General features: G+C 47.4%; 1 protein-coding gene across 3 annotated transcripts; it reads left to right on the top strand.

The window, feature by feature from the left end:
* Positions 1-8,014: 8,014 nt before the first annotated feature.
* Positions 8,015-26,671, top strand: RAD9A (RAD9 checkpoint clamp component A). Of its 3 annotated transcripts, none has more exons than XM_035125674.3 (12): positions 8,015-8,137; positions 18,818-18,989; positions 19,581-19,651; positions 20,292-20,432; positions 21,639-21,753; positions 23,147-23,246; positions 23,555-23,664; positions 23,936-24,042; positions 24,128-24,192; positions 24,598-24,693; positions 25,252-25,450; positions 26,226-26,671. In XM_035125674.3, the coding sequence occupies exons 2-12, from the start codon at positions 18,956-18,958 to the stop codon at positions 26,328-26,330; spliced, it is 1,143 nt and encodes a 380-aa protein (XP_034981565.1). In that variant the 5' UTR covers positions 8,015-8,137; positions 18,818-18,955; the 3' UTR covers positions 26,331-26,671. The 3 variants fall into 3 exon arrangements, with proteins under 3 accessions (XP_034981565.1, XP_034981547.1, XP_034981555.1); XM_035125656.3 differs by lacking the exon at positions 8,015-8,137 and adding an exon at positions 16,309-16,521; XM_035125664.3 differs by lacking the exon at positions 8,015-8,137 and adding an exon at positions 16,623-16,999.
* The last annotated feature ends 993 nt before the right edge of the window (positions 26,672-27,664 follow it).

Here is a 27,664-nt window from a genome sequence, read left to right as displayed (position 1 = left end):
CCCAATCCACTGGATACCATCTTCATTTATAATGTACAATAGAGATGGAGAACTTGTGACCCTCCCTCCAAGCGGTTGTGGGGCTCACTCCCAGGCAGCGTGGTCAAAAAGATGGGAGTTGTAATCTATAGGAGGGTCACAGGCTCCCCCATCCCTGATACACAACGAGAATGGTAACCAACCTTCATAGAGACATTTTGGCAAAGGAGTTTCTGCAGTCAGAGTCCCAAGTTAATTGGGAATTGGTCAGTTGTGATGAAACCAACATAAGGATATGACAATGGCAGTACGGCATTTGCAACCAACCACTTATTTCATCTGGAAACAGCCATTAAAAAAGGGACAATTTTTCATCATGATGTGATCTGCCTACACAAACCTCTTTTTCACATTGCTGCCAGTCAGATTTTAGCTGACACTGTCTAGGATACAATTTGGATAAGACAGTTTCAGCCATCTTAGCCTAATAACAACAGTACCTATAATTTATAGGGTGTGTCTCAAGCACTTTACAACAGTTTTTACAGTCATCTGATAAAGTAGTTAAGTAGTATGATATTGCTGAGGAAAGAGACACAATGGCTTACAACTTTGGATGGGTGCTCCCCCTAAAAAAAAGGTCAACTTCCAGCACCTCTTTTTCTAGGAAGAAAAAGCCCTGGATTCTACCCTTCACAGCCAGCAGGAGGAATCCTGCAAACAGCAAGATACTCCCTGCTTGTTGGCACTGCAGCACCCTCTGGCGGTCAGGAAACACACCTCTGTGTGGTTTTCCCTCAGACTTCCCATCCGATTGCTGGCTCGCTCAGAGTGCAGACAACTTGGCAATCTCTTCTGCCAAGTTCTTAAAAGTCTCTGCTAAGCATGCATAAGCTGCAATGTTTTGGAGGCTTCCAATCTGGCCAAATGTGGGCAGATTTTCCCGAGGCCGACAAAAGCAAGGCTTTTGCGTAACACCAAAGTGAGACCTGCCTGTTGCCAAATTTCAAGTCCTTGCTCCAAAGCACAGAGGTGCTGGAATTTCTCAATGAAAACGTCGGAAGAACTAGGCTTGGGTTGTTGTTTTTTTTAAAACACACACACACACACACACACACACACACACACACACATTTCATGCCTCGGGCCCATCATTTCCATTATGACTGCAACATTTTCTTTTTAAAAAATCAGCCGGAGGGAAACACTGGTGACTGCACAGCTTTTGCATTGATGGTTATAATTGGGCAAAGATATGAGCAACTGGAAATGGTCTTATAGCGGAAAGTTAAGGAACCTCAATAGACGTCATTGGCAGCTTCAGTTTGAATGAAAGCCGACTTGGAACATCTAATGTTACAGTTTTCCAAACTTTTTTTTTAATGGTTTGCCCCCTCATTTCTATGGCTACTATATACAAGATCCCCAAATCTTGGCAACATAACATCTGTATGATGCAAATCAAGTTTGTATACTCTGTGTATCAAGTTTACCACCTAGTTAACCTATCTGAATAACTTCCAGCAGGTTATCTCTTGCTGTCTTTCATATTGCCAGAAGTAGCAAAGGAAAGGGCAGTGTGGTGTGATAGCTAGTAAGCTAACTTTGGAATGTTCTTATCCCTACTTGGCTTTAAAGCAGGCATAGGCAAACTCGGCCCTCCAGATGTTTTGGGACTACAACTCCCATCATCCCTAGCTAACATGATCAGTGGTCAGGGATTATGGGAATTGTAGTCCCAAAACATCTGGAAGGCCTAGTTTACCTATGCCTGCTTTAAAGCTTTGAGCAACATGTTCTCATCACTGCCAGGGTGGTTGTTAGAGAAAGCAAAGGAATAAGAAAGCATGTAATAAATCCATTAAAAGAAAAAGTGGAATGAAATAGTTTACCTAATTTTCACTGACAAAGAAATGGATCTTCTCACACCAGTCCTAATTCTTTTCTTCAAAATTCCCATTATCCCCCACCCTTTCTCCCAGTGCATTTAAAAGTACCAAGGACTCATCAAAACAGGAGCTTAATTTAGATATGAATGCTTGTGCATCTTTTTTGTGGCATCCACACAACATCCTCCTCACCCTGCTAAATTCAGATTTTCTGATCTGCAGATAATCTGATAAGAGAAGAAAATCCAGTAAGAAATTGCAAGCTGTGCAACTGTGGACCCACAAAAACACGTTATGTGAGCACGTTTTTTTACAGATGTGCTGGCATTTTGCTATGTGCCAACCCTGGTTGTTGTTTTTTTCCTACTATGCAGATTTTTCAATGTGTTCAGTTCTAAAATTATTAATATTTATGATTGTACAGAATAGCATTGACATTGGCTTTCCATCTCATCAATAAAAGCTATTTTGCCCAGTAACCACTACTCCTGGAAAAATTTGGATACTTACTACTTACATACTTTTACTCAGAAAAAAGATGCACTTTCTTCAGTGGGATTTGGTTCTGAATAAGAGTACAATCCTTAGTATTTAAATAAGTGATCCTGCTTCTTATCCTTGCATGTATATATGCTCATCTATAAGCAGACATAATTCTACAGCACAAAAGGTATGAGGGTTGCACAGTCAAAGATTTTAACTACCATATCTCTCTTGGCCTCTTTTCCCATGTTGATCCCAAGTACTCACAGGAAGTACAGTACAAAGTTTTAAAGTAATGGGTGCATATTGCCCCCTACTGTCCAAGGAAAGAGGGGAAAACAACAAAAACTTCATACCAAAAAGCCTTCCAATTAAGAATTAGCCGATAAAGGATGCTTCCAAACTGTCACTATTTTGGGGTGGAATTCAGTCACATACCAGCAAATTCAGATTGGACTTTGCAATAAGTAAAGTGATGGTGAAATGCAATGGAAAGTGTGGAATAATGATTGATACAACATTATCTAACCTCCCTGCAAACAAATCAATATGAATGCTCATTAAATAGTCACCGTCGTCAAATCTCCCCACAAACAAATCAAGATAAATAATACACAGGTCATCAGAAGCACCCCAATATGCTTTTAAATAAGAACAGAATGGACAATCATTTTCATCTGAAAGCGGAGGTAGTAGCATATACCTTGTAGCCAATCAAATTGACAAAAGTAATTACAGTTGTACCTTGGAAGTCCAACAGCCTAGTTCTCGAACATTTTGGCTCCCAAATGATCAAAACCAGGAAGTGACTCTTCCGGTTTTTGAACCTGCTTTTGGAAGCTGAACATCCGATGGGGCTTCCACGTCTTCCAATTGACTGAAGGAGCTCCCTGAAGCCAATCAGAAGCCGTGCTTTGGTTTTGGAAGTCGAACAGATTCCATTTGACTTCCAAAATACGACTGTATTTATATCCTGTTCTACAATTGTACTCAGAGCAGCCCTCATTAAAAAATATCATGCAAGTACATTTTGAAACAATAAAAAATTAAAAGCAGAAAATACAAACCAACTTTTTTAAAAAAGAAAAAGCCTAAGTTAGTTTTAATCAGTTCGGAATATTTTAATTGTGTGCAACCAATGACCATTACAATGAAACTCACAAAAGGCAAACAATCCTATCTAAGTATCTTCTTCTTTGGCGATCACTCATAGCCGAGTATTGTCTTCCATAAACACAGTTTTAACAATGGGTCCGTAAGTGACTGTGGAGGCCAATTCTGGATCCACACATCCTTCCACAGTGGGCACATTGGTTTCCAGGCAGGAGTTGATCACGGTGTGGATTTGCCTTCCTCTTAGCACGTTTCTCCGTTGCGTCCTGAGATCGAGTTTCTTCAAATCCCATGACACCTTTGGTAAAGGCTGTTCTCCAACTGGAGCGCTCGCAGGCCAGTGTTTCCCAGTTGTCAGTGTTTATACTACATTTTTTAAGATTTGCCTTGAGACAAGTCTTTAAACCTCTTTTGTTGACCACCAGCATTACGCTTTCCATTTTTAAGTTTGGAATAGAGTACAGTGGGACCTCGACTTACGAACTACTCGACATCCAACGTTTTCAATTTACGAGCGGAAAAAGTGGCCGCACGCTTACAATTTTTTCGACATCCGAAAGAAATGGTGATTGTGATCTTGGTATACACCCCCCCAAAGCATCATTAGACAAGTGTAGATACACCTCTGCATTTCTGGGACCACCTACATCTGTTTTCAAATGGATAGATATCTGCAGTGAGCTTTTATTTTCAAAATGATACCAGTTTCCCAAGAAGGGCTTTTCAGATGTGGAAAAATATATAGATCTGGACTCTGTGTGGACTATGTAAAAAACAACAACCAGGTACTCAGTTCCCACTGATTCTAGGAGTAAAGTGTTATGTGTATGCAACCTCAGACAACCAAGTTAAGTCAAGATCTGTGTGACAGATCTTGACTATTCCAAACAATTTATGCAGAAAGCATAGTTGACAGCTACAAAAGAACAGAAGACAAAGTTACTTGAGCATGGACAGAGAAGGATAAGAAAAATAAAGCCTAACATTCAACAAAAATATATTTTTAAGATGTAGTACAGTATACATAAATATTGGCACCACCTATATGATGTACCAGCTAGCCAGAACAAACAGACCATAGCCTATAAGAGAATGAAAAACAGAGACTTTTTGGACTGTAATACTTCCTTAAGTAAACAAAATGAAGGACCAAATTTTTTTTTAGGACTGATCCCCTCTCCAAAGTGTTTTCCTTTGTAAATACTGTGGATTTTGCCTACCTATGTACCATCAATGTAACTTGTCCCCCACTTCCCAAGTAAGGCTGAAAGAACAGCTTCAGGGGAAGCCATTTCTATTGTGGCACAAAGTTAACCCCCCTTCATCTAGTACCATTGCCTAAATCTAGTCCTTGCCCCAAAGAGCTGCTTGTAAAGAAAGATTAAGGAGAGGGGAAAGAGCCAATCATGGATTTCCCATGTCAAGTCTGTTTTACCACTCAAAAAAATTACTTTGGGCGCTCCCAGCAGACTTCTGATTTGTTTCGAGAAACAAAAAATCATCAACCACAAATTTCTTTTAAAGCTCCCCTGAGTTTCAGAAAGTGTTTGCTATGCAGTATTGGGAGCAGCTGCTGGAGAAACACAAGACCAAAGCCCCCACTGGGCAACCGGAGTTATTCACAGGGTTCCCTGGACTGTGGCCAACTCAGTCTATAACAGCCTGATTCTTAATGCATTTATTTAAGACAAAATACTTGGATTTCTTAATCCCATTGTGTAACTGGGACTCAGTCAGGTTAAAACCAAAAGCTTGCCTTGATTGTGGACTACTGTTAGTATTTGAGGGCAATTAAGTTTCAGATGCTCCTGGCCTTGATTATTGTAGTAGACCACTAATTGTCCAGGCTGAGCAGTCGGCAGAGTTGGATTTTTGCAACTGGTTTTTATTGAAGAGGTTTATTTTTACTAATGTATATACCCTGTAGTTAATTAAATTGGGCCTGGATGCAATGAGGTCATAGGTTTACCTTACAGTTCTGTTTTGCAGTATCCGGATGCCAAGTTTATCCCCAGGTGCTCACTTAAAGCAGGCAAATATTGCCCTCTTTTGTTTTTTAAAAATATATGTGTGTCAGTTTCTGCTGCCAAGAGATTTTTGTTTCAGAAAGGAAATCTATTTGAATTTTATGGATTTTTTGGTATGGGTTCAGGGGTGCTATTTTTTATTTCTAGGGAGCGAAAAGGGGAAGGAAAGGGTCGGTTTTCAGTAAAGACTGAGGGTGCTGCTTTTGAGATTGTTTAAAGCTTAAATGTAAAATGTGTTTGTTTTTAGGGGGGTTTTCTTCCTGTGTTTTATAGCATGTTAATTACTGTAAAAGTAACAAAAAACAGGCAACCACTGAAGCAAAGCAAATTTACATATTTTAGCATTCAGATGCAGTACTGGACACAATACAATTCAGAATACAAAAAAATAAAGTTACAGCAATTTCCCAAACAGCAGTGTCATGCAATGAAACTAATAATAAAGTGTTGAATACTGCTGCTACTACTTGAACTAAGAAAAAAAAGCTTGAACGCAATCCTTTGTACACTATGCCTTTTTAGAAGGGACTTTCTGCCAAGGAAATGTTCATAGGATTGCAACCTTAATCTCTCTTTCAGTCCCCCTTGTCCTCATAAATCTTATTTGAACAAAACACTCTCATAGTAGTTTCAAGTTCAGATGTATGGTAATTTCAGGTGGTCACGTGGCTTTCCTTGTAACTTTGTACTGTACATGGTGGTCCTTACACATCTTATTTCATTTAAGGGGTGTATAATGAGAACGAATGAGATGTAGTGGTTCTAATGTTGGACTAAGGCCTGGGAAATCAGGGTTCTAGTCCTCACTGGATGACCTTGAGCCAGTCACTGTATCTCAGTCTAACTTACCTCACAGGGTTGGTTGTGATGATAAAATGGGTAGAGGGGAAAGCAAGTATGCCACTTTTTGCTCCTTGGAAGAAAGGTGGGATATAAATGTAATAAATAACAGAACTAAGCAGAGCGCTTAGAAGGGACTTAGAAAGGAAAGGAAATGTTGGGGCAGGGGGGTGGGGGCCCTCTATGCTCTCCCTACAGGTTGCCCAGGGCAAAGTGATGTGTGAGCTCATGCAAAACTCTTGCCTCTAATTTAGAGCCACCTAGTGCTTTGTCTTTATGAAACTAGGGATAATGTCAATAAATAAATAAGCAACTGTATGAGGAAGTCTGGGTGCCTCCAGACTGTATTTTATAGGAAAGATGTAAGTGCATACCACAATATCAGGTTTATGTGTTTGAATGGGATTTAAGCACTTGCTTGCCCTAACACAACAAATGTACCTTTAAAAAAATCAAGTTCTTGATGTTTAGAAAACGATAGGGAAATGCAGAGTGTGAGATGAACAAATTACAGGAAGACGTCTAAACACCCCACAAGCAAATGAGTTTATGAATGCGGATTGTCATGTAGTAGTAGCCCCACAAACAAATCAGAATGAATGCTCAGTTAAGTCTGGATATAATAGAACCCCCACGTAAGCTTTGTGGAAAGCAAATCAAGATGAATGCTCAGTCATCTCCAGGGGTCGTTTTGTTACTTATTCCAGATTTCTTCAGCAGCAGCGTTAGAGATGAAATAGTTCTACCTATACTACCAATTCCCTTTCTACATGACATTTCATCAAGGTGTTAATACATGTAAAGCTAAAGGGACCCCTGACCATTAGGTCCAGTCATGACCGATTCTGGGGTTGCGACGCTCATCTCGCGTTATTGGCCAAGGGAGCCGGCGTATAGCTTCCAGGTCATGTGGCCAGCATGACAAAGCCGCTTCTGGCAAACCAGAGCAGCACATGGAAACGCCGTTTACCTTCCCGCTGTAGCGGTGCCTATTAATCTATTTGCACTTTGACATGCTTTCGAACTGCTAGGTTGGCAGGAGCTGGGACCGAGCAACGGGAGCTCACCCCGTCGCAGGGATTTGAACTGCTTACCTTCTAATCGGCAAGCCCTAGGCTCTGTGGTTTAACCCACAGTGCCACCTGCGTCCCATGTTAATACATGTACTAGCATACAAATAGCTGGGACCCAAATACCTAAAGAAAGATGTGCATCCTTTCTGGTGCTGGAGGCCCAGACCATGCAAGACATTATAGGCCAGAATCAGCCCCTGGAACTGGGCCTGGAAGCCCAAGAGCAAACAGGGCAGGCGAGAGTCGCGGGTGCAATAGTTCCCAAAGAGTCCGCACTGTCAAGCGCAGCCTATGAATGCTCGGCTGTCCTAAAGGTCCTCCTGGTCCGACGTGGCAGGAAAACCATAGCTGCCAAGTCTCCCGTTTTCCCCGGGAAAACCCCGATTTTAAAGCCATTCCCCGCTGTCATCCCGAATGGGGAAATATCCCGTATTTTTTTGCAAACCGAGCCAGGAAGTGTGCGCGCGCGAGTATCACTCTTAACTTTTTCCTATCTCTATGGCCATGCAAACAGAGCCAGGAAGTGTGCGTGCATGTATCACTCTTTACTTTTACTTTTCCTATCTCTATGGACACGTTCGCTCCGTCTTCCCGGCTCGGTCTTCCTGCCTCCGCGTTTCCTTTTGCAGCCCGGGACCAGGAAGAGCGTGTGGCGATTCTTTCGCTTGTCCTCCCGCCAAGCGCCTTTCCTTCCTGGTCCCCAGCAACTGTTCCTTGTGCTGCGGTGCCTCCGGTGAGTGCAGGAGCCATGACGGGCTCATGTCCTAATTTTGGGGGGAGGCGCTTCTTGCCCTCTAAACTTTGCTTTGTGCTGGGAAGGGAAATAGCTACAACTTCAGTACAAATGTTGGCAGCAGCAAATTTCTATTTTTAAACTCCTCTTAGCTGTGGCAAATAGACCAAATAGCAAACATGCGCTGGATTATGGAGAAAGCTAGAGAGTTCCAGAAAAACGTCTACTTCTGCTTCATTGACTATGCAAAAGCCTTTGACTGTGTCGACCACAGCAAACTATGGCAAGTTCTTAAAGAAATGGGAGTGCCTGATCACCTCATCTGTCTCCTGAGAAATCTCTATGTGGGACAAGAAGCTACAGTTAGAACTGGATATGGAACAACTGAGTGGTTCAAAATTGGGAAAGGAGTACGACAAGGTTGTATATTGTCTCCCTGCTTATTTAACTTATATGCAGAATTCATCATGCGAAAGGCTGGACTAGATGAATCCCAAGCCGGAATTAAGATTGCCGGAAGAAATATCAACAACCTCAGATATGCAGATGACACAACCTTGATGGCAGAAAGCGAGGAGGAATTAAAGAACCTTTTAATGAGGGTGAAAGAGGAGAGCGCAAAATATGGTCTGAAGCTCAACATCAAAAAAACCAAGATCATGGCCACTGGTCCCATCACCTCCTGGCAAATAGAAGGGGAAGAAATGGAGGCAGTGAGAGATTTTACTTTCTTGGGCTCCTTGATCACTGCAGATGGTGACAGCAGTCACGAAATTAAAAGACGCCTGCTTCTTGGGAGAAAAGCAATGACAAACCTAGACAGCATCTTAAAAAGCAGAGACATCACCTTGCAGAATCAGCGGGAGCTACCCAATCCAACTCCAGGTGGAAGTGAATCCGCAACCTGATTGGCCTGCTGGAGCAGCCAATCAGGCGGCTGGCAGAAGTGAATCTGCTACCTGATTGGCCTGTAGGAGCAGCCAATCAGGCTGCAGGCAGAAGTCAATCCACAATATAATTGGCCCACAGGTGTAGCCCTGAAGTAGCCAATCACGCAAGGCCCATTGTGTAAATAATGTATATAAGCAGATGGTTTTGGGAAAAGAGCCATTCGTCTTCTCTTCTCCTCCTTGATGACTATGAGCTGAATAAAGAGCATGAAATTCACTCTTGACTCCGAGTATATTTCACTGGCGACGAAGGTGGGATCCTGCTGAGCTGACCGCCACCACGCACTGCACCGCAGCACCGCCACCTGCTGCACCGCTGCATCGCACCGTGCATCCAGGCTTCAGCTCCAGGACCCAAGGAACCCAGAATGGCAACCGACAGCAGCTTCTCGCCATTCAAACCAGCATCAGGAGACTGGGAAGGGTACGCCGCCCGTTTCAACTTCCTCCTGCAAGCGAAAGAAGTCACCAACGATGCCATGAAGAGGGCGACATTCTTCAGCGTCTGTGGAGAGGAGACGTTTGAAATCGCCCGGGCTCTCCTTGCACCTAGAGATGTCGCTACCGTCTCTTACAAAACAATAATGGAACGGCTGAAGGAGCACTTCTCACCACAGCCCTCGGTGGTAGCTTGCCGAAATGCCTTCTACGCAAAGCGGCAAGCCCCGGGGGAAACCATAACGGGGTTTGTGACCTCCCTCCGCCAAGCCGCCCGGTTATGCAACTTCTCAGAATTGGAGAACATGCTTCGTGACCGCCTCGTCGGTGGCCTGAGGGACGAGATGTTGCAACGACGCCTCTACGCCAAAAAAGACCTCACGTTCCAGATTGCTCTGGAGGAAGCCCTGGCAACCGAAGCCGCCGAGAGGTCAACGCAAGAGGCACGACCGGCCCCGCCATCCCAACCGAGGGTCTACCACGAAGACCTCACCGACGAATCCGAATCTGACAGGGAGGAAGTACACCGAGTACAGCGGCGCACTCAAGCAGCACACACACCACAGCAGCCTCGACGAGAAGGAGGGAACTGTGCAAGCTGCGGGGAGAACCACGAGAGGAGGACCTGTTGTTTCCGCAACGCAGAGTGCAGGCAGTGCAGAAAATTGGGACACATCGCCCGGGTGTGTCGGGCTCGACTCACCCGTCGACAAGCATCAGATGACCGACCCAGGAGCCCCAGGTCACACGGCACCATGCACCAAGGCAACTCGACGGAGATCACGGACTACCAGGTATTCCAGTTGCCCCATCCCAGCACAGAGAAAATTTATATAGAGGTACAGATAGAGGGAGCCCCATGCCGCATGGAGCTGGACACGGGTTCAACTCTATCCATAATCTCGGCCCGAACATTAAGGGAACTGTGCCCTAATGGGGGTCCCAAACTAAGGCCGGCCCCATTCACCCTCCGGGACTTCCAGAAACGTAAGGTCCCTACTATGGGGGTGGGGACCTTCAGGGTGCAATATCGAGGGCGAAAGCAACAATTGGACTTGCTGGTAGTTAAGGGCCCCTACGTTAGCTTACTGGGACTGGCATGGTTTGGACCTCTGGGGCTAGCCGTTACCGGGGTGAACCGCACTAGCTTACAAGTGGACGTGGACGCCATATGCAAAGAGTTTCCAGGGGTTTTCGATGGGGCATTGGGACGATATACAGGACCCCCCATTGCCCTACAGCTAGACCCCGCTGTACGACCCATCAGGCACAAGGCCCGCCGGGTCCCGTTTGCCCTGAAACCCCGCATAGACGAGGAATTGGACCGGCTCGTGGAGCAAGGAGTGCTGGAGCCGGTGCCCAACGCCCCCTGGGAAACTCCAATTGTCACACCCGTCAAGCCTAACGGTTCGGTCCGCATCTGTGCAGACTACAAATGCACCATAAACAAGGCTCTCATGGCCCATGCATACCCAGTGCCAGTGGTCAGCCATGTCCTCGCCACCCTGGCTGGGTCAAAAATCTTTGGCAAACTGGACTTGGCCCAAGCGTATCAACAGTTGCCTGTGGACGAAGCCACAGCAGAGGCTCAGACGATTGTGACGCACAGAGGGGCATTCAGAGTAAAGCGGCTGCAATTTGGCGTTAGCGTGGCACCAGGCATATTCCAGAATCTAATGGACTCTCTCCTTAAAGGGATTCCTGGCGTCACCCCCTTCTTCGATGATGTACTGATCGCCGGGCCCACACCAGAGGAATTTGAGGACCGCCTCCGCTCCGTCCTGCACCGTTTCCAGACGGCGGGCCTCAAGGTGAAGCGGGAAAAGTGTTTACTGGGAGTGCCGCAGGTGGACTTTCTGGGATTTAAGGTGGACGCAGAAGGGGTCCATCCAACCGGTGACAAGGTACGGGCCATTTGTGAGGCCCCAGCGCCCAAGAGCAAGCCCGAACTTCAGTCATTCTTGGGACTATTGAACTTTTACCATGCCTTCCTTCCCCATAAGGCAGCGGTAGCGGAGCCCCTACACAGACTCCTAGATAAAAGGGCCCCTTGGGTGTGGGGCCAGCGACAAAGGGCCGCATTCCAGGCAGTCAAGGACTTGCTCGTCTCGAACTCGGTCTTAGCACACTTCGACGAGAGGCTGCCAGTGGTGCTGGCATGCGACGCCTCTCCCTATGGCATCGGCGCTGTCCTGGGACACCAACTCCCGGATGGAAGAGAGGTGCCGGTGGCATACTTCTCCCAGACGCTTGCTGCAGCCGAACGAAACTACTCACAGATTGACAAGGAGGGTCTGGCAATCGTGAAGGGCGTAAAAAAATTCCATGATTTCTTGTACGGGCGGCCCTTTACCATAGTGACTGACCACAAGCCGTTGCTTGGCCTGTTTGCCCCTGAGAAGCAGACCCCCCAAGTGTTGTCTCCACGTGTCCTCAGGTGGTCAATTTTCCTTGCCGGCTACCAGTATGCACTAATCCACCGCCCTGGGAAGGCGATGGGCCACGCAGACGCCCTCAGCAGGCTACCACTACCAGAAACAGGCCCCGACCCAGCGCCTGCGCAAGAGGTTATGACCCTGGAGCTGCTTCCCGACCGACCTATTCAGGCACAAGAAGTTGCGCACCATTCCACAAAAGATAGGGTCATCTCCCGGGTCCTGGACTGGGTGTGGCGAGGATGGCCCAGCAGCAGCCCCGGGCCAGAATTCGCTGGCTACAAAAACCGCAAACATGAACTGTCGGCCCACAAGGGGTGCCTGTTATGGGGAAGCAGGGTTGTTGTTCCCCAGCCCCTCCGCAAAAGGGTCCTCACAGCCCTACATGAGACACACCCAGGGGTAGTGAGGATGAAGGCCCTTGCCAGGAGTTATGTGTGGTGGCCGGGGATTGACAGAGAGATAGAGGCCTGGGTCCAACACTGCCAGACCTGCCAAGAATCCCGCCCGCATCCCCCAAGGGCCCCAGTCCAGCCCTGGGAGTCCGCCCGACATCCATGGTCACGCTTGCACGTGGACTTCGCTGGCCCCTTCCAGGGAAAAACATTCTTCATAGTGGTGGATTCCTACACCAAATGGCTGGAGGTCGCACTGGTACCATCCACTTCTACGGCGGCAGCCATCCGGGTACTACGTAAGCTGTTTGCGACCCACGGGCTCCCTGACACCCTCGTCTCGGACAATGGAACCGCATTCACGTCAGAGGAGTTCCAGACCTTCACAGCGCAGAACGCCATCTGCCACATCCGCTCAGCACCATTCCACCCTGCCACCAATGGCCAAGCGGAGCGCATGGTGCGGACCACCAAGGACAGCCTCCGCCGCATGACACAAGGGGACTGGGAATACCGCCTTGCCGCATTTCTTCTAGCACAGCACAGCACCCCAAGCACAACGACGGGCCGGAGCCCAGCTGAATTACTAATGGACCGGCGCCTTGCAACTAGACTGGACCGACTTCACCCCGACAGAGCTCAGGATGAGGTAGTGGTGGGGAAAGGCAGGAACCCCCGGACATTTGTGGCCCAGGACCCAGTGTATGCAAAGAATTTTGGGGCAGGCCCAGCATGGGTACCCGCCACAGTCACCAAGGTGACCGGTCCCGTGTCGTACGAGGTACTAACGGAAGGGGGGCAATGTTGGCGCCGCCACTGCGACCAGCTACGGCGACGATTCCCAGGAGGAACCCGGGAGGAAAGCGGGACAGAGGGGTCCCAAGGGGACAGCAGGGCAGTGAGGCTTGTAGAGCGAGAGGGGTGGGCAGGGGAAGCAGAAGCAGTAGGCACAGAGGGGCGCCCCGAGGCTGGAAGGACACCGGAACCAGAGCTACAACCTAGTGGTTCAGTGGCGCCAGACCAGACAGCCCCGGCACAGCCAGCAGCCTCGGAACACGAGCCAGAACCAGAACCCCTGACCAAGGAACACCCCAGGCCACAACGCACACGGAGGCGGCCAGCAGACCTTGGGGACTACGAATGCAACTTCCCGGGCAGGACTGGAACTTAGAGGGGAGGGGTGTTATGTACTGAGCTGAATCCTAGAACAAATCGTGGATTTGAGACCTATGTTGGGCAAATGATTCCTGCCTTGTAGGGGGTTGGACTAGATGACCCTTGTGGTCCCTTCCAACTCTACAGTTCTATGATTTTATTAAATAAATAGGGCTGTGATAAGGTATACCAGGAGCAATTTGCCTGCTTGGCGGTGTTGGAAGCCACCTTTTGGGGGCTTTCTTTGAGCTCAAAACCTTATACTGTATATAATTGTGGAGTTGGAAGGGGTTCCGAGGGTCATCTAGTCCAACCCTCTGCAATGCAGGAATATGCAGCTGTCCCATACGGGGATCGAACCTGTGACGTTGACGTTCTCAGCACCACGCTGTAACCAACTGAGCTATGCATGTACCTTGTCTTCCAACAAAATATGCCCAGAGGCAGCTTGTGTTTGCAAAGTGGCGAGGCAGAGATGACTTTCTGCACATGCTCAGAAGTGTGCTTACTAGTTTCCAAGGGCTCAAATCAGGCCATCCTTGCTCCCTAATCCTTCAAGAATGAGCACAAATGCAAGGTCTCCCGCCTCCCTCAATCTCTTGCTGAGCTCAGCCTTCCTCAATAGGAGCAGAGCCATAAGGATGGCTGAGCAATGTTCTCCGGCTTGCTAGGAAAACATCTGGGATTCTGGAGAGACATTTTGCAGAACGTTCCACTGCCACAAGCTCTGAGCCAGTGGAGGGAGCCGGCAAACGGCCAGAAATTTTGCAGAAGGAAAACAAAGTCTAGCCCTCAAGGCAAAACAAAATGTACGCAAGGTGGGTTTGGCCTGTTCGTCATAGAATCATAGAGTTGGAAGAGACCACAAGGGCCATCCAGTCCAACCCCCTGCCAAGCAGGAAACACCATCAAAGCATTCTTGACATATACCTGTCAAGCCTCTGCTTAAAGACCTCCAAAGAAGGAGACTGCACCATACTCCTTGGCAGCAAATTCCACTGTCGAACAGCTCTTACTGTCAGGAAGTTCTTCCTAATGTTTAGGTGGAATCTTCTTTCTTGTAGTTTGAATCCATTGCTCCGTGTCTGCTTCTCTGGAGCAGCAGAAAACAACCTTTCTCCCTCCTCTATATGACATTCTTTTATATATTTGAACATGGCTATCATATCACCCCTTAACCTTCACTTCTCCAGGCTAAACATGCCCAGCTCCCTAAGCCGTTCCTCATAAGGCATCGTTTCCAGGCCTTTGACCATTTTGGTTGTCCTCCTCTGGACACGTTGTCAGTATCCTTCTTGAACTGTGGTGCCCACAACTGGACACAGTACTCCAGGTGAGGTCTGACCAGAGCAGAATACAGTGGTACTATTACTTCCCTCGATCTAGACACTATACTCCTATTGATGCAGCCCAGAATTGCATTGGCTTTTTTAGCTGCTGCATCACACTGTTGACTCATGTCAAGTTTGTGGTCTACCTAGTTTGTGGTCTCCTAGATCCTTTTCACATGTACTGCTCTCAAGCCAGGTGTCACCCATCCTGTATTTGTGCCTTTCATTTTTTTTTTTTTGCCCAAGTGTAGTACTTTACATTTCTCCTTGTTAAAATTCATCTTGTTTGCTTTGGCCCAGTTGTCTAATCTGTTAAGGTCATTCTGAAGTGTGATCTTGTCCTCTGGGGTATTAGCCACCCCTCCCAATTTGGTGTCATCTGCAAACTTGCTCAGGATGCCCTCAAGCCCATCATCCAAGTCATTGATAAAGATGTTGAATAAGACTGGGCCCAAGACAGAACCCTGTGGCACCCCACTAGTCACTACTCTCCAGGATGAAGAGGAGCCATTGATGAGCACCCTTTGGGTTCGGTCAGTCAGCCAGTTAAAAAACCACTGAATGGTAGCATTGTCTAGCCCGCATTTTACCAGCTTCTTTACAAGAATATCATGGGGCACCTTGTCAAAGGCCTTGCTGAAATCAAGATAGGCTATATTCACAGCATTCCCTTCATCTACCAGGCTTGTAATTCTGTCCAAAAATGAGATCAGATTAGTCTGACACGACTTATTTTTCAGAAACCCATGCTGACTTATTTTTCAGAAACTCAAGCAGCAACACCAGGATTCCTAGGAGGGGGGTGGCTCCTGAAGAGAGGTGCAAACTTATACGTGCTTGGGTTGCAGGCCAACCCCTCCACCCTCCGCATTAGATTGGTAGAGAAAAGGACCGGCGCTGGGTCCTTTCGGTGCCCAGACATGTGCAGAGCCGGCACCGGAAGTCGCTTCTGCGCATGTCCAGACATGCGTAGAAACGACTTCCGGTGCCACACCGCTGGGTGAGTCTGTGATCCCTTATTTTTCAATGCTGAACTTGGCAGCTATGCAGGAAAACACAACAACGAAGGGCAAGAACAGCTGCTAGCTCTGGGAGCTTAGCGGTGTAGCCCCTTCCCTCCGGGGAAACCAGGTCCCTGCCGTCCGTCTGCCGCGTTAAGAACGTAAACTCAACGGGTGACAAAAGAGCGGGAAAGACAACTCGGTGCAGGAAGGTCACAGAAGCGCATTTTGACTGCAAGGAAAGATCCGAAAGTAAGCAGCCTCCTCACACCAAGCGCCCCCACCCGGCTGCATTAACTGATGCAGGAGCGCATCGTTGCTGCGGCATCGTCGAACATAGCGCGTGCGCAGTTGCGCTCTGGTCTCTCCATTCCTCCCTCCTTCCTAAAAGACGACGGTGCGAGAGGCTGAATTGGGGGCGGGGCTTCCAGAGGATCCTACGCGAGAGACCAGCCCCACCTTCACCGACTGGGCGGGGCATGAGCTTGCTTCCTCCGCTCTTGTTGGATCACGTGAACGGAAGTAGTGTTCAATCATTAGCCCCGACCTGCCCGTGCTTGCGTTCTGCTCTCCTAGAAGATGACAGCTATGCTGTCCAATAAGAAGGCAGCGTGGGGCGCGCGGTGGGGGGCGGCCTGAGAGCGCGAGTTCGGAACTTTGGTTTAACTTTGGAGCGGAGGTAAGAGGAGCCTCCTGTAGGGAAGACCGGGGGGGGGGGGCGGCGCGCGGCTGTATCCCGGCCGCTAGTTCCTTAAAGCAACCGGCCGCGTGTCTAACGGCTCTTGAGGCCACCGTAGGGGGTTGGGAATCAAGCGTTAAGACGTGCTTCCTTCGGTATCCCAACGCGTTCTTGGGAGCTCCGATGAGGCATTTCCTTCCTCCAGCTTTGGGTTGCCAACGTCGGCCCTTGTGGAATGCGCCTGTGCCTCTGGAACGTGCCGGGTGGCGAGGTGCAGCTTCTGTCCTGAGGCGCTCTTATTTTGTCCAGGGACAAGAACCCTTCCCCTCTTGCACGCTCTTGAAACTCTTACCCTCTTTCTGGACGCCCGCACCCCCAGGGCCAAATCAGTCTGGTTAAGGAACACTGATTGTTCCCATGCACAGTTGCCAACGCAGAGATGAGAAAGGTTTCTCGAAAGTGTTGAGCCAGTTGCTAGGTGAATTGATTTTTAAATCTACTTCTCAGTACAGTATCTTTTCTAGGCATCAATGAAAAGCACTCAAGCTTGGAGTGCTCCTGGATCCAACTTTGTCATAGAATTGTAGAGGTGGAAGGGACCCTGAGGGTCATCTAGTCCAAACCCCTGTCACTGGAGGCATCAGTGGCTAGGAGTGCCTTTTGCAAACTTTAGACAGTTCAGTGCTGGGCTGAGTTCAAGATGCTATTTTTGGTATATAAAGCCCATAAGGCCTTCAGATCAGTTTATTTACCCAGTATGTGTGAACTGCATTCCTTTGATCTTCAGAATTGGCACTTCTAATGTACAGGTGCTGCCATGCGAAAGGAATGATCCTTGCAAATCCCACATGGGCATAGCCAGGATTTTTTTGGGGGGGGGTAGCTGCCCCCTGCCCCTCCTTGGCCCCCAGAGCTTTTAGCATGCAATAAAATTGTAAGACTGTCATGGTGCTGGCAGTGGGAGGTGGGGAGCAAAGGAGAACACTGGCTGCTGATCTGGGAAGGAGAGAAAATTCCAGCCTAGATCTCTCTGTCATCATCATCACCACTGGTGTTGCTGGGGTGGGGGAGAGGAGAAAGTCTGAGGTGTAAGCTGTGAGGGGATGGGGCCTGGGTGAGCTGTAAAGGTTCCAAGTGTCCTAGACTTTAAAAATAAATAAAATAAAAGCAATGTTCAAACCTTGTACAGTGGTACCTCGGTTTATGAACACAGTTGGTTCCGGAAGACTGTTCATAAACTGAAGCATTCATAAACTGAAGTGAACTTTCCCATTGAAAGTAATGGAAAGTGGATTAATCTGTTCCAGACGCTCCGCGGAGTACTTAAACTGAAGCGAACTTTCTCATTGAAAGTAATGGAAAGTGGATGAATCCGTTCCAGGCGGGTCCACGGAGTACTCAACCTGAAGCGTACTTAACCCGAAGCATGGGTGTAATTGGTTCCGGAAGTCTGTTCATAAACTGAAGCGAACTTTCCCATTGAAAGTAATGGAAAGTGAATTAATCCGTTCCAGATAGGTCCGCGGTGTTCGTAAATCGAAAATTCGTAAACCGAGGTGTTCATAAACCGAGGTTCCACTGTAATGTCTATGCAGATACAGAGGCTGCAGTCCTGGGCAAACTTCGTTGGGCATGTCCCACTGAATCCAGTTAGACATACAATATATGATAAGACAATACTTTAGAAAGATGGAAAAGTATAAACAACTTTTACTCTAATGGTTTAAGGTGTACATTTTCCCTCATAGGGTGAATAGCACCTTCTGGGGGAGATGGTTTTAATTTTCAAAATGGCATAGAGCAGGCATCCCCAAACTTCGGCCCTCCAGATGTTTTGAACTACAATTCCCATCTTCCCTGACCACTGGTCCTGTTAGCTAGGGATCATGGGAGTTGTAGGCCAAAACATCTGGAGGGCCGCAGTTTGGGGATTCCTGGCATAGAGCTATTCAAATCCTCCAGCCACGCAATTTAAATTTTACCTATAGTTCCTATAAACCCTTTAAAAGTATGCCTCATTTAGCTTTTATGTTAATGGGGTAGAGGGGGAAAGAATTTTTAACCTATTAGGGATCTTACAATATGTCTGTCAGAAAATGATAGTTTTGTTTTTGTTTTTTGTCTTTGCTTTGGAAGGCAACCGGAAAAATAAAAAATAAAAACTCCAGCCGCAATGGGTTATACTTGATTTCAAAGTGTTATTTGGTCTGTAGAAGCAGTCTAAAAAATGGTTAGTTGTAACAATGTATGTTTGATGTATGTGTACATATACATTTTCTTTCTCCCCACCCCTCAGCATCTACTTGGAGTTCTGCAGAGTTCCCTCCATTAGAAAACAGAGCTGGCCACAGTGTACTTGGTGAATACATCAGATGTTTAGTTCCCCCCACCTTGTGTCTGGTGAGGGAAAACTTTAAGACTTCTCTGCCTTGGCATGAAGTGCACAATTACTGGGGGCAATGTGAAAGGTGAGGCAAGATTAACTATTTGGATTTGGGGTATTCAGCGGTGGGCAAAGTTGATTATTGCTTGATGTTTGACTAGGAAAGGGGCTTGCGTATGGTTACAGGAAGAAGGGAAGCCTCCCGAAATGAGCTTCTAAACCTGTGAAGGCAGGAGTAGAGGATCTATCATTCTCTAGTCTAGTTGGACTTCAGTTCCCATCAGAACCAGCAACGCCATCAGTCAGGGATGATGGGAGTTGTAGTCCAGCAACGCATGGACTACAGCTTCTCTACCCCTGATATAAGGGGACTTTCCTGATGAGACGATAGTAAGTGTAGCAAGTGAGAATGTGTGTGTGTGTGTGTGTGTGTGGATAGAGTGGGGTTATGATACCTGTATGGGAGTGTGACATGAGAAGAATGACGCATGTTTTGGCATATCTGGGGCTTCTGAGTAAATAATAGACCCAGGTGGTTATTTAATAGAAGAGGGATTCTGCAGGGGATGGTCTCAGCCTGCACAAAGAGGCAGGCTGAGGTGGAATGCAAGATCAGACATTGGAAGAGGCTTACATTGATCCATACCTGCTCAGTGTTCTTTTGTCTCTTGTGCAGCCCTGGGGAAAGCGGTGCACTCTCTTTCCCGTGTCGGAGATGAAATCTACATTGAGCCTCTTCAAGAAGGGGTAAGGTGACAGGCTGGGAGGTGTAGGGAGGGTCTGTCTGGAGTGTTTGTTGCTTATTACTCTCAGAATGGAACCTTTATCAGTGAGACATCATCTGTGAGCTAAGTGAGGGGAGTCTGTTGCAGAGCAGCAACACTTTCCTGGTATTGCGATCACTCTGCAATGGCTGGGGATGGGGTATGCGGCCTTGGACTTGGACTGCCAGCTCCCACTTGTCCTGGCCAGCACATCCAGGGGTCAGGGAAGATGGGGGTTGTAGTCCTGCAGCATCTAGAGAGCCACAGGTTCCTCTGGCCTAAGCCGTTGCAGCTGTCTCATTGGTCAGCATGTTGTATGAGCTGTTTGATGATGCAAGTTTGTCCTATTTTGGAGGCAGCAATGCTGTGTCTTTAGAAAGCAGGATTTGAACTACTTAGGACAGGCATCCCCAAACTGTGGCCCTCCAGATGTTTTGGCCTACAACTCCCATGATCCCTAGCTAAGAGGACCAGTGGTCAGGGATGATGGGAACTGTAGTCCAAAACATCTGGAGGGCCGAAGTTTGGGGATGCCTGACTTAGGACAAGGAAGCTAAGAGGGGTGTGGGGAATCTCTGTGACAATGATGGAGTTGATGACACTTCCCATCCTTGTTTCCCCAGCTCTCCTTGCGTACAGTCAATGCGTCCCGCTCGGCCTACGCCTGCTTCCTGTTTGCCCCGCTCTTCTTCCAGCTCTACCAGCCAGGGGAATCGGAATCTGACTTGGATGCAGGTGGTTTCCGGTGCAAAGTGCTCATGAAGGTGAGGGGCCAACGTGGGGCTGTTGAAAGTTCAGCATGGGGCAATGCAGGCTTTTATCAGAAGACCAATGAACTCCAACCTGGTACTTGTTGCCTATAGTTCTCATTGCAAGCACCAATGATGGCCTGGTCTGCACAAACACCCCATATGTACTGCTTTGTACTGCAGGTGATAGTGGTGAAAAATCACTGCATAGTTGCAAAAATGGCATGTCAGAGAAGAGGCTTGGCTAAGTAATTCTCTGACATTTAGTTATTTTTTTCACATGTACTATTGTTTTTTTAAGCAAAGCAGCAGGAACTCAATGGGTTGAGTGGTTGAAATATGCTCCATATTGTGCTGCACAGATCCTTCCAAGTCAAGGGTTTTCCGTCTCCCTAAGTTCTGTTCTGATAAGAAGCTGATGTAATAGGTGTCCCAGTAAGTATTAGACATGATGCTGAATAGAAATTCCAAGTTGAGGAGCAATATACCTCTGAGTAACAATGCCAAGGAAAAAAACTAAAGGAAGGACATTGCCTTAATGCCCTGCTTGCTAGCTTTAGGTGGATGCTTGGCCTGATTCAGCAGTGCAAGGATAGGTAGAGGAATGTTTTTGGTGTTTGTGTGTTTCAGGGTGGAGGAGAGCTTTCAATATACAGGTTATTTTTATAAGCCACTATGATTTTTCACCCTCTGTTGATTGCCACAAATACTTTCCAAGGTTTAAAGAAACAAATGCCTTCCAAGCTCCACCTGCAGCTCACATTAAGGTCATCACTCTTCCCTATTGTTGCTCAACTAAGTGGCAATAAAACAGTATTTGTTCAGACTTTCAAAACTGAATTGTTTTTACTTCTCCTCGAAGTAACTCTGCCAGAATCAGAGCACCCCAGCTCAGTTCTCTGAGACAAAGTTAGTGGCTTCAGCACTAGACTGTTTATTTATTACATTCATTTTATCTCATCTTTCCTCTCTGTGGCATAGGTGGTCTCTGTTTCCCTTCAGTTTTATCCTCATGATGAACCTGTGAGGTAGAATAAGCCCAGAGATAGTGTCTGGCCCAAGATGACACATTGAAGCTGAATGGAGATAAAAACCTGAGTCTTCCCCAGGCCTAGTCAGACACTAACACTGCCCCACACTGGTTCTGGCTTTCCCTTTTGAGGAGGGTCTTTGAGGAAAACACATGCACAGAACTCTGGCTTTCCTTCTCATTCCCTCCAGTCTTTCCTGGCTATCTTCCGCTCACTCCCCTCACTGGAGAAGACGGTGGAGAAATGCCTCATCTCGCTCAGTTCCCACGCTAGCCGGTTCCGTGTGCAGCTGTACTGCAAATATGGTGAGCGTTGGGGGTGGGGAAGAGGAGGAACCCTACTTGGATGTACTGGAAGATGTAGAATCCTTGAAATGTAGCGTGGAAAGCGACCCAAAGGGTCCTTTAGTCTAATCCCCTGGAGTGCAGGAATCACAGCTAAGATGTTCGGGATAAATATGGCTGAAACTGTGGCCTTGAGTGCCATCTCCAGTGCAGTCCATCAAGCTGCCGGTACTGAGTTAGGAGACAGGGCCATGAGATGTTCCAAATGCATGGGGAGAAAATAATACAACCAAGAAAGGCAGCAACCAAGGAAGGGAGAATCCAGTGAAGATCAGTTTTGTGAGTCAAGAGCCCTCTGCCTCGCTTAATCCTGAGGAGCAAAGAGCTGCAGAGAATCCACAACCCTGAGTAAGGATCCTAGCTGGTTTCTGCAAAAAAGCATAATTGAAGATCATGGTTCTGTTCTAATGGGACACAATGGTGACTGATGTCTCCCAAATGTGAGGGTTCTCACCAGTGGTGGTTAGTGCCTTTGAGACTGGCAGGCCAGAAGGCAGAGAGGCCAGCAGGAGGAGAAGCCAGAGCCAATGGTAGGCAAAGCCCACTAATTCTAGCTTTATTTCTGCTTCTTATCTGCTTTTATCTTCCTCTATCCCAGTGAACAACATTTCCATTGAAAACGCTAGCATAAGCTTACTTCATTTAATCAGAATCCTCATTTGAAATCCCTCTGCACTTTTGCTTTAAACATCATGGGGAAAAGAAAGGTTTGTATGAACAGAAACAAGCTTCTTAGTTCTTTCACTTCTCCATTCTTTCACATGCCAATTTGGTGGTTCAGCCACCGATCAGCCCATTTCACTTAATGCAGAAGACAGTGGAATCTTGAGATACATGAGAGGCAAGAGGAGATAGAGGCTGTGCTGTGTGAAAGCTTTGCTTCCAACCTGCAGGAGTAGTGCGCCTAGCAGACTTCAAGATTGGGACATTTAACCTGAAGGTGTCTTAGCATTCTGCAACAATCAAAAGCACTTTTCCAGTGACAAGTGTTGCTTGTGCTGTAACCCAGTCACTATCTATGCATCTTGAATCTAAAGATTTGTAGCAACATGAACTGGCTGTAATAATTCCATTTTAAAAACAATGCTTTAAAAAGTATTTCACAAGAAAGGAAGGAAGGAAGGAGGGAGGGAGGAAGGAAGGAAGGAAGGAAGGAAGGAAATACTTCATTAGAGTTTTTCCTCCATCCCCAGTGTCTGGTGGCTGCTGCTCTTTTCCTTTTTAGCCCTTGGGTGGGGTAGACCATTGCTGCCTTCTCCTTATGTCTGCTCCTTGCATTGCTCAAAGTCTTTCGGGAGACGGAATGCCCTGGAGCCATTTCCCACTGAGACACACTCTATCTATGTCTCTGCAGGTGTCATCAAGACCCATGACTTGTCTTTCCAGGACTGTGAATCCCTGCAGGCAGTCTTTGACACAGGGCAGTGTGCTCATGCTCTTCATGCCCCTCCCAGGTGGGACCATGGTATGGTTGAGAGAGATTGCAGTATAGGCAGAAGGGAATGGGATGGATGAAGGTTCTTGCAATTGATGTGCATAGACCAGCCCACTTATAATAAAGATGCATCAACTGCAGCTTGGAAGGAATGAGGAACATGGGTTGCTGATGGGTCTGGGAATCATGGATACTTCGTGTGGGCTGATGCTGTGCCATGGTTATTTAATTAGGGCAAAGAGTATTCTATGCAGAAGGAAAGGGGGGATGTTCAGCCATGAAAGCGACTTTCAGCCCCTTTCTCAGCCCCTCCTTCATCTATTTCAGGCTATTGGTGGATGCTGTGGTGCATTTTCCATTGACACAGGCTGAGGTGACTCTGGGTGCCAGCCCTTCTGGGAAGGTGACCTTGCGCAGTTACCTGGAAGAAGAGACAGGTGAGCTGCCCGTCGTGACCTGGCTTCCATCTTATCCCCAGAACCCATCAAAGGAGGTGATACATAATTTGCCCATCTCAAGAACCTTTAGATCACATATGAGGGCATTCTGTATGTGCAACTGGGGCTGATAGGAGGTGGAGAGTTCCCGCAGGGTCCCTGGCCTGCCTTTATGTGGCTAGCAGTTTCTCCCTAGCAGTTTTCTTGTGGGAAGCATAGACAGTAGTAGCTGTCAAACGAGGGCCTTCTTTGATCCTCACCTCTCCCTCAGAGCCCAGCCGGATGATGGTGACTGAGCTCTGTTTGAGCGAGGACGAGTTCCAGGCCTTCCATGTCAAGGAAGAGACGCAAGTCACTTTCTGCCTCAAGGAATTCCGAGTGAGTTTGCTTCCCCTCTCCTTGCCCTCATTTGAAATGGTTGGCCTTGTGCTCTTTCCAACCCGTTTCACCTCTCTCCTCACAGGGCCTCCTGAGCTTTGCTGAGTCCTCAAATCTCCCCCTCAACATCCACTTTGACATCCCTGGCAGGTAGGCCTACACGAGGGACGTTCTGGAGGGGAAGCACCTTCGTGGCTAAATGAAACTCCCATCTGCAGGAGGCCACTGAATGCCAGTTGCTGGGAGACATCTGCATGGGAGGGTTAGTTTCCATCATGCTTGCGAGCTTCCTAGGGGGACCTGGTTGGCCACTGCGGAAGCGAGGGTGCTGGACCAGATGTGACCTGGTCTGATCTTGTGAGGTTTGTCGAGAAGACCAGTCCTGGTTTGTTGCCAGTCCTGTAACAGCCAGCAGCCAACTTCATTTGCTTCATTGCAAGAGTGGGGTCCTTGGCTCCATTAGCAGCAGCTGTCGCTGCCATCCCCCCTTGATTCCCCTTTAGCACCCAAGCCTGTGTCTTGAGAATCCTGCCCTCACCAGTTCTGTCCTCGCAGGCCGGCTATCTTCACCCTGGAGGACCCTGTGCTGAACGTGCACCTGGTCTTGGCCACTCTGGCTGAGAGAGAGAATTCACAGAAGAACAACAACAGGTAAGCAGGGTTGAAGCTCCTGCACAACAAAATCTGGCATGCCCTGAAGTGGAGCAGGGTGCAGGGAGGGTCCCAGAGGACAATGACATATTCAATAGGAGCACCGTCTCTGCTTGGCACATATAAAAGATTAATTCTGTGCTCTTGGCATCATTTTGTCATAAGTGTTTTTATAGCATAGTGAACAGATCTGCCTGTCATTTTCCAGTCCTGACCTGAGCTAGCATCTTAGCAGCTATATACAGTTGCCTTGGTTACTCTTGGAACAGCTCAGTGTTTCAGCTTTCTGTTAAGCATTTCATGTCATTTTTAGCCTTTTAAACTTAGGTAGTTTGTATCAAACAGTGTGTTTGGAACTGGGGCTTGCTTAAATGAATATGGATGTGAGAGATGAAGGCCTTATGAAGTCCCTTCCAACCCTATGATTTCCTTCTAGCTTATTGAATTTCTCTCTTGAAACCCTCTTGTCGATAAAACAAACACCTTAGTCATGAGTCCCCCAAAAGAAACCAGAAGGTGCTTCCTCACAGCTCTGTTCCTGTATCTCTCTCATGCCAGCACATCCAAGCCTGCTTACGATTTTGCCGGTGATGACATCGATGCCTACATGATAGCCATGGAAACCACCTGCGATGGCACAGAGGGAGCAGAAGCCCCTCCCAGCCCCACCTTCCCCTCAAGACGCACCTTTTCCGATACAAGGGAGTTGGAAAGCGATCCTGAGGGAACTGTGCCTGGCACACCGCCACAAAAAAGGGTACGTGCAGAGGGATCAGAGCATGAACGTGTAGTGGAAAGTGTGAGGCACTGTGGCCCTGCAGACCTCTTGAGCACTTTACAATTCTAGTGGGTGCGCATTCAGTGGTTCAGAACGTACCCATAATGCAGGAGGCAAAAAAAGGTGGAATCTGTTTCAGTACAGGAAGGCATGATAGGCATAGTCTGTTTCGGCAGTGTACATCCACACAATACAGGTCACAAGAGGGTGCATGCTGAGCCTTGGAATATGTACCAGCTAGCACTGTAATATGTTGCACATCCCTTACATACTCTTGATTCAGTTAAAGTTCATTGAAACTAGACTTCTATGGAAAGCAAAGAGGCTGTAGTCACTTAACAGTTCATTGGCCTTTAACCATGACTATCTGGAGCTGGAGCAGAGCCATAGAATTCCAGTGGCAGCAGTCAAGCTTTGGTAATGGCACGATTGCAAAATCTGGGTTTTTTAAGACAGTGGAAGGGAATTGGTAGGGTGTGGTAGAAACTAGACACTTAAGAGATGCTGTTAGTTTGGGAGTGGTTTGGAGGAACATGGAAACTAGCTGAACACTTAGGTCCCAACCACAACATGCCCCCCACTGAATGCCATATGCTTATTTTCAAGTATATTTCTATGGCTTTCTTAACCTAATACATTTTTAATATTATCGGCCTTGCAAGATTCTGGTATATTAACAACGTACTATTTCTAGATCTCTTACAACCCTGCACCCCCAATAAATGTCTTTGCCCTGCTTTTGTTTCATTTGCAGTTCCGCTCCTTGTTCTTTGGGTCCGTCCTCAGCCCGTCACAGCCCCTGGTCCACTCATGTACAAGCCAAGAGGTGTTGGCAGAAGACAGTGAGGGAGAAACGTGAGAGGTCCCCCAGCTACTGGTGCATGATAAGACACCTCTACTGCTAGCTTGAGCCCTCTTTTGGGTTGGATCCCAGGCTGCCCCTCTTCAGCAATCCTGCTGCTCCCCAGAGAATCAACGCTGAATTGTGTGGTCCTTCCATCATGGAGAAAAAAAACCTTCTGTAGATAGAATCACATTGAGACAGACACACAGGTCTACCTTCTTAACTAAAGTATTACTGCACGTCTTTGAAAAGAAGGAGGAGGCTGCGAGAGATTAGACCTTCCTCCAGTGGGTTTGTGGCTAACATCCATAGACGTAGAATACTTATTTTCTAATAAATTTTTTTTGATGTTTTGACTATGGTGTGAATTGTTGCTGTGGTTATCCATCAGTTGCTGTAGCCTTCTTTTTACTGCCTTCCACTCCACTCCCTTCTTGAGCTAGCCTTCTCTTCCACCCTTGTAATTAACCTGTTTCATTGCTAAACCTGTAATTTAGCTGTCGGGCAGATGGGAATTGAAGGCTGATTACAGGAAAGGGATCTGTAGCAGCCAGGGTGGTATTAGTAAACTGCAGTACTATGTAAAGCACAGCAGGTAGCAAAGGAGAGCATAGCTATTTCCTCTTCTGCAGGCAGCTGAATATATTTCAGCCCTAACTACAAGCATCAGAATCATTGGCAAATGTACTTTGCTATCCTCTGCTGCCACAATATAAGGCACTTTAAGAAGTCCGTCCCTCTGGTAAAACAATGGCGCCCATCCACAGTGCAGGCCTGATGTCTTTTCCAGATGGAATCCAGGGGAGGAAGTCAGCATTGTGCACTTATCACATTTTGGCTTGCCAGGTAGAACAATCCTCATCCTGTGCTGCTCTAGGGGTTCTCACAACACCTCCCAGAGCTTATTTTGCAATGGGGGAACAGTGTTGTACAAGCGGAAATCCTTGCGCAATTTCCACTGGTGGGATTCATCAGCTGAATCCCACTCCTAATGCAGAACCAATCCCCACCCTGTCAGTGTAGCTCAAAATGCTGTTAGCTATCTAATAAGAACTCTTGCATTTTTTGGCCCAAACTCTCTGTCCTTAGTAGGCCTCTAGCTCTATTCTACTAGATAGGCACAGCTTCCCGTGTCCTGCCTTGCTTTTTGCTTAAGACACACAGGATTGTCTTGGCTGAGGACCACAGCTAATTCCTACAAACTGCTGATAACTGTGCTGTGGCTTGGGATTTAACTAGAGATTAAGCAAGCAACAACAGACCAATTCACATTAAGAAGGCAGGGGCAAAGGCTCCCTTAAACAGCTTACGGCGAGGAGGTGGTGTTACATAACTCTTGTTAGGAGTAT

The sequence above is a fragment of the Zootoca vivipara genome, chromosome 1 (genome assembly GCF_965207765.1).
Source record: "Zootoca vivipara chromosome 1, rZooViv2.hap1.1, whole genome shotgun sequence".
Lineage (NCBI taxonomy): Eukaryota > Metazoa > Chordata > Lepidosauria > Squamata > Lacertidae > Zootoca > Zootoca vivipara.
This window is presented reverse-complemented; position numbering and strand designations above follow the sequence as displayed.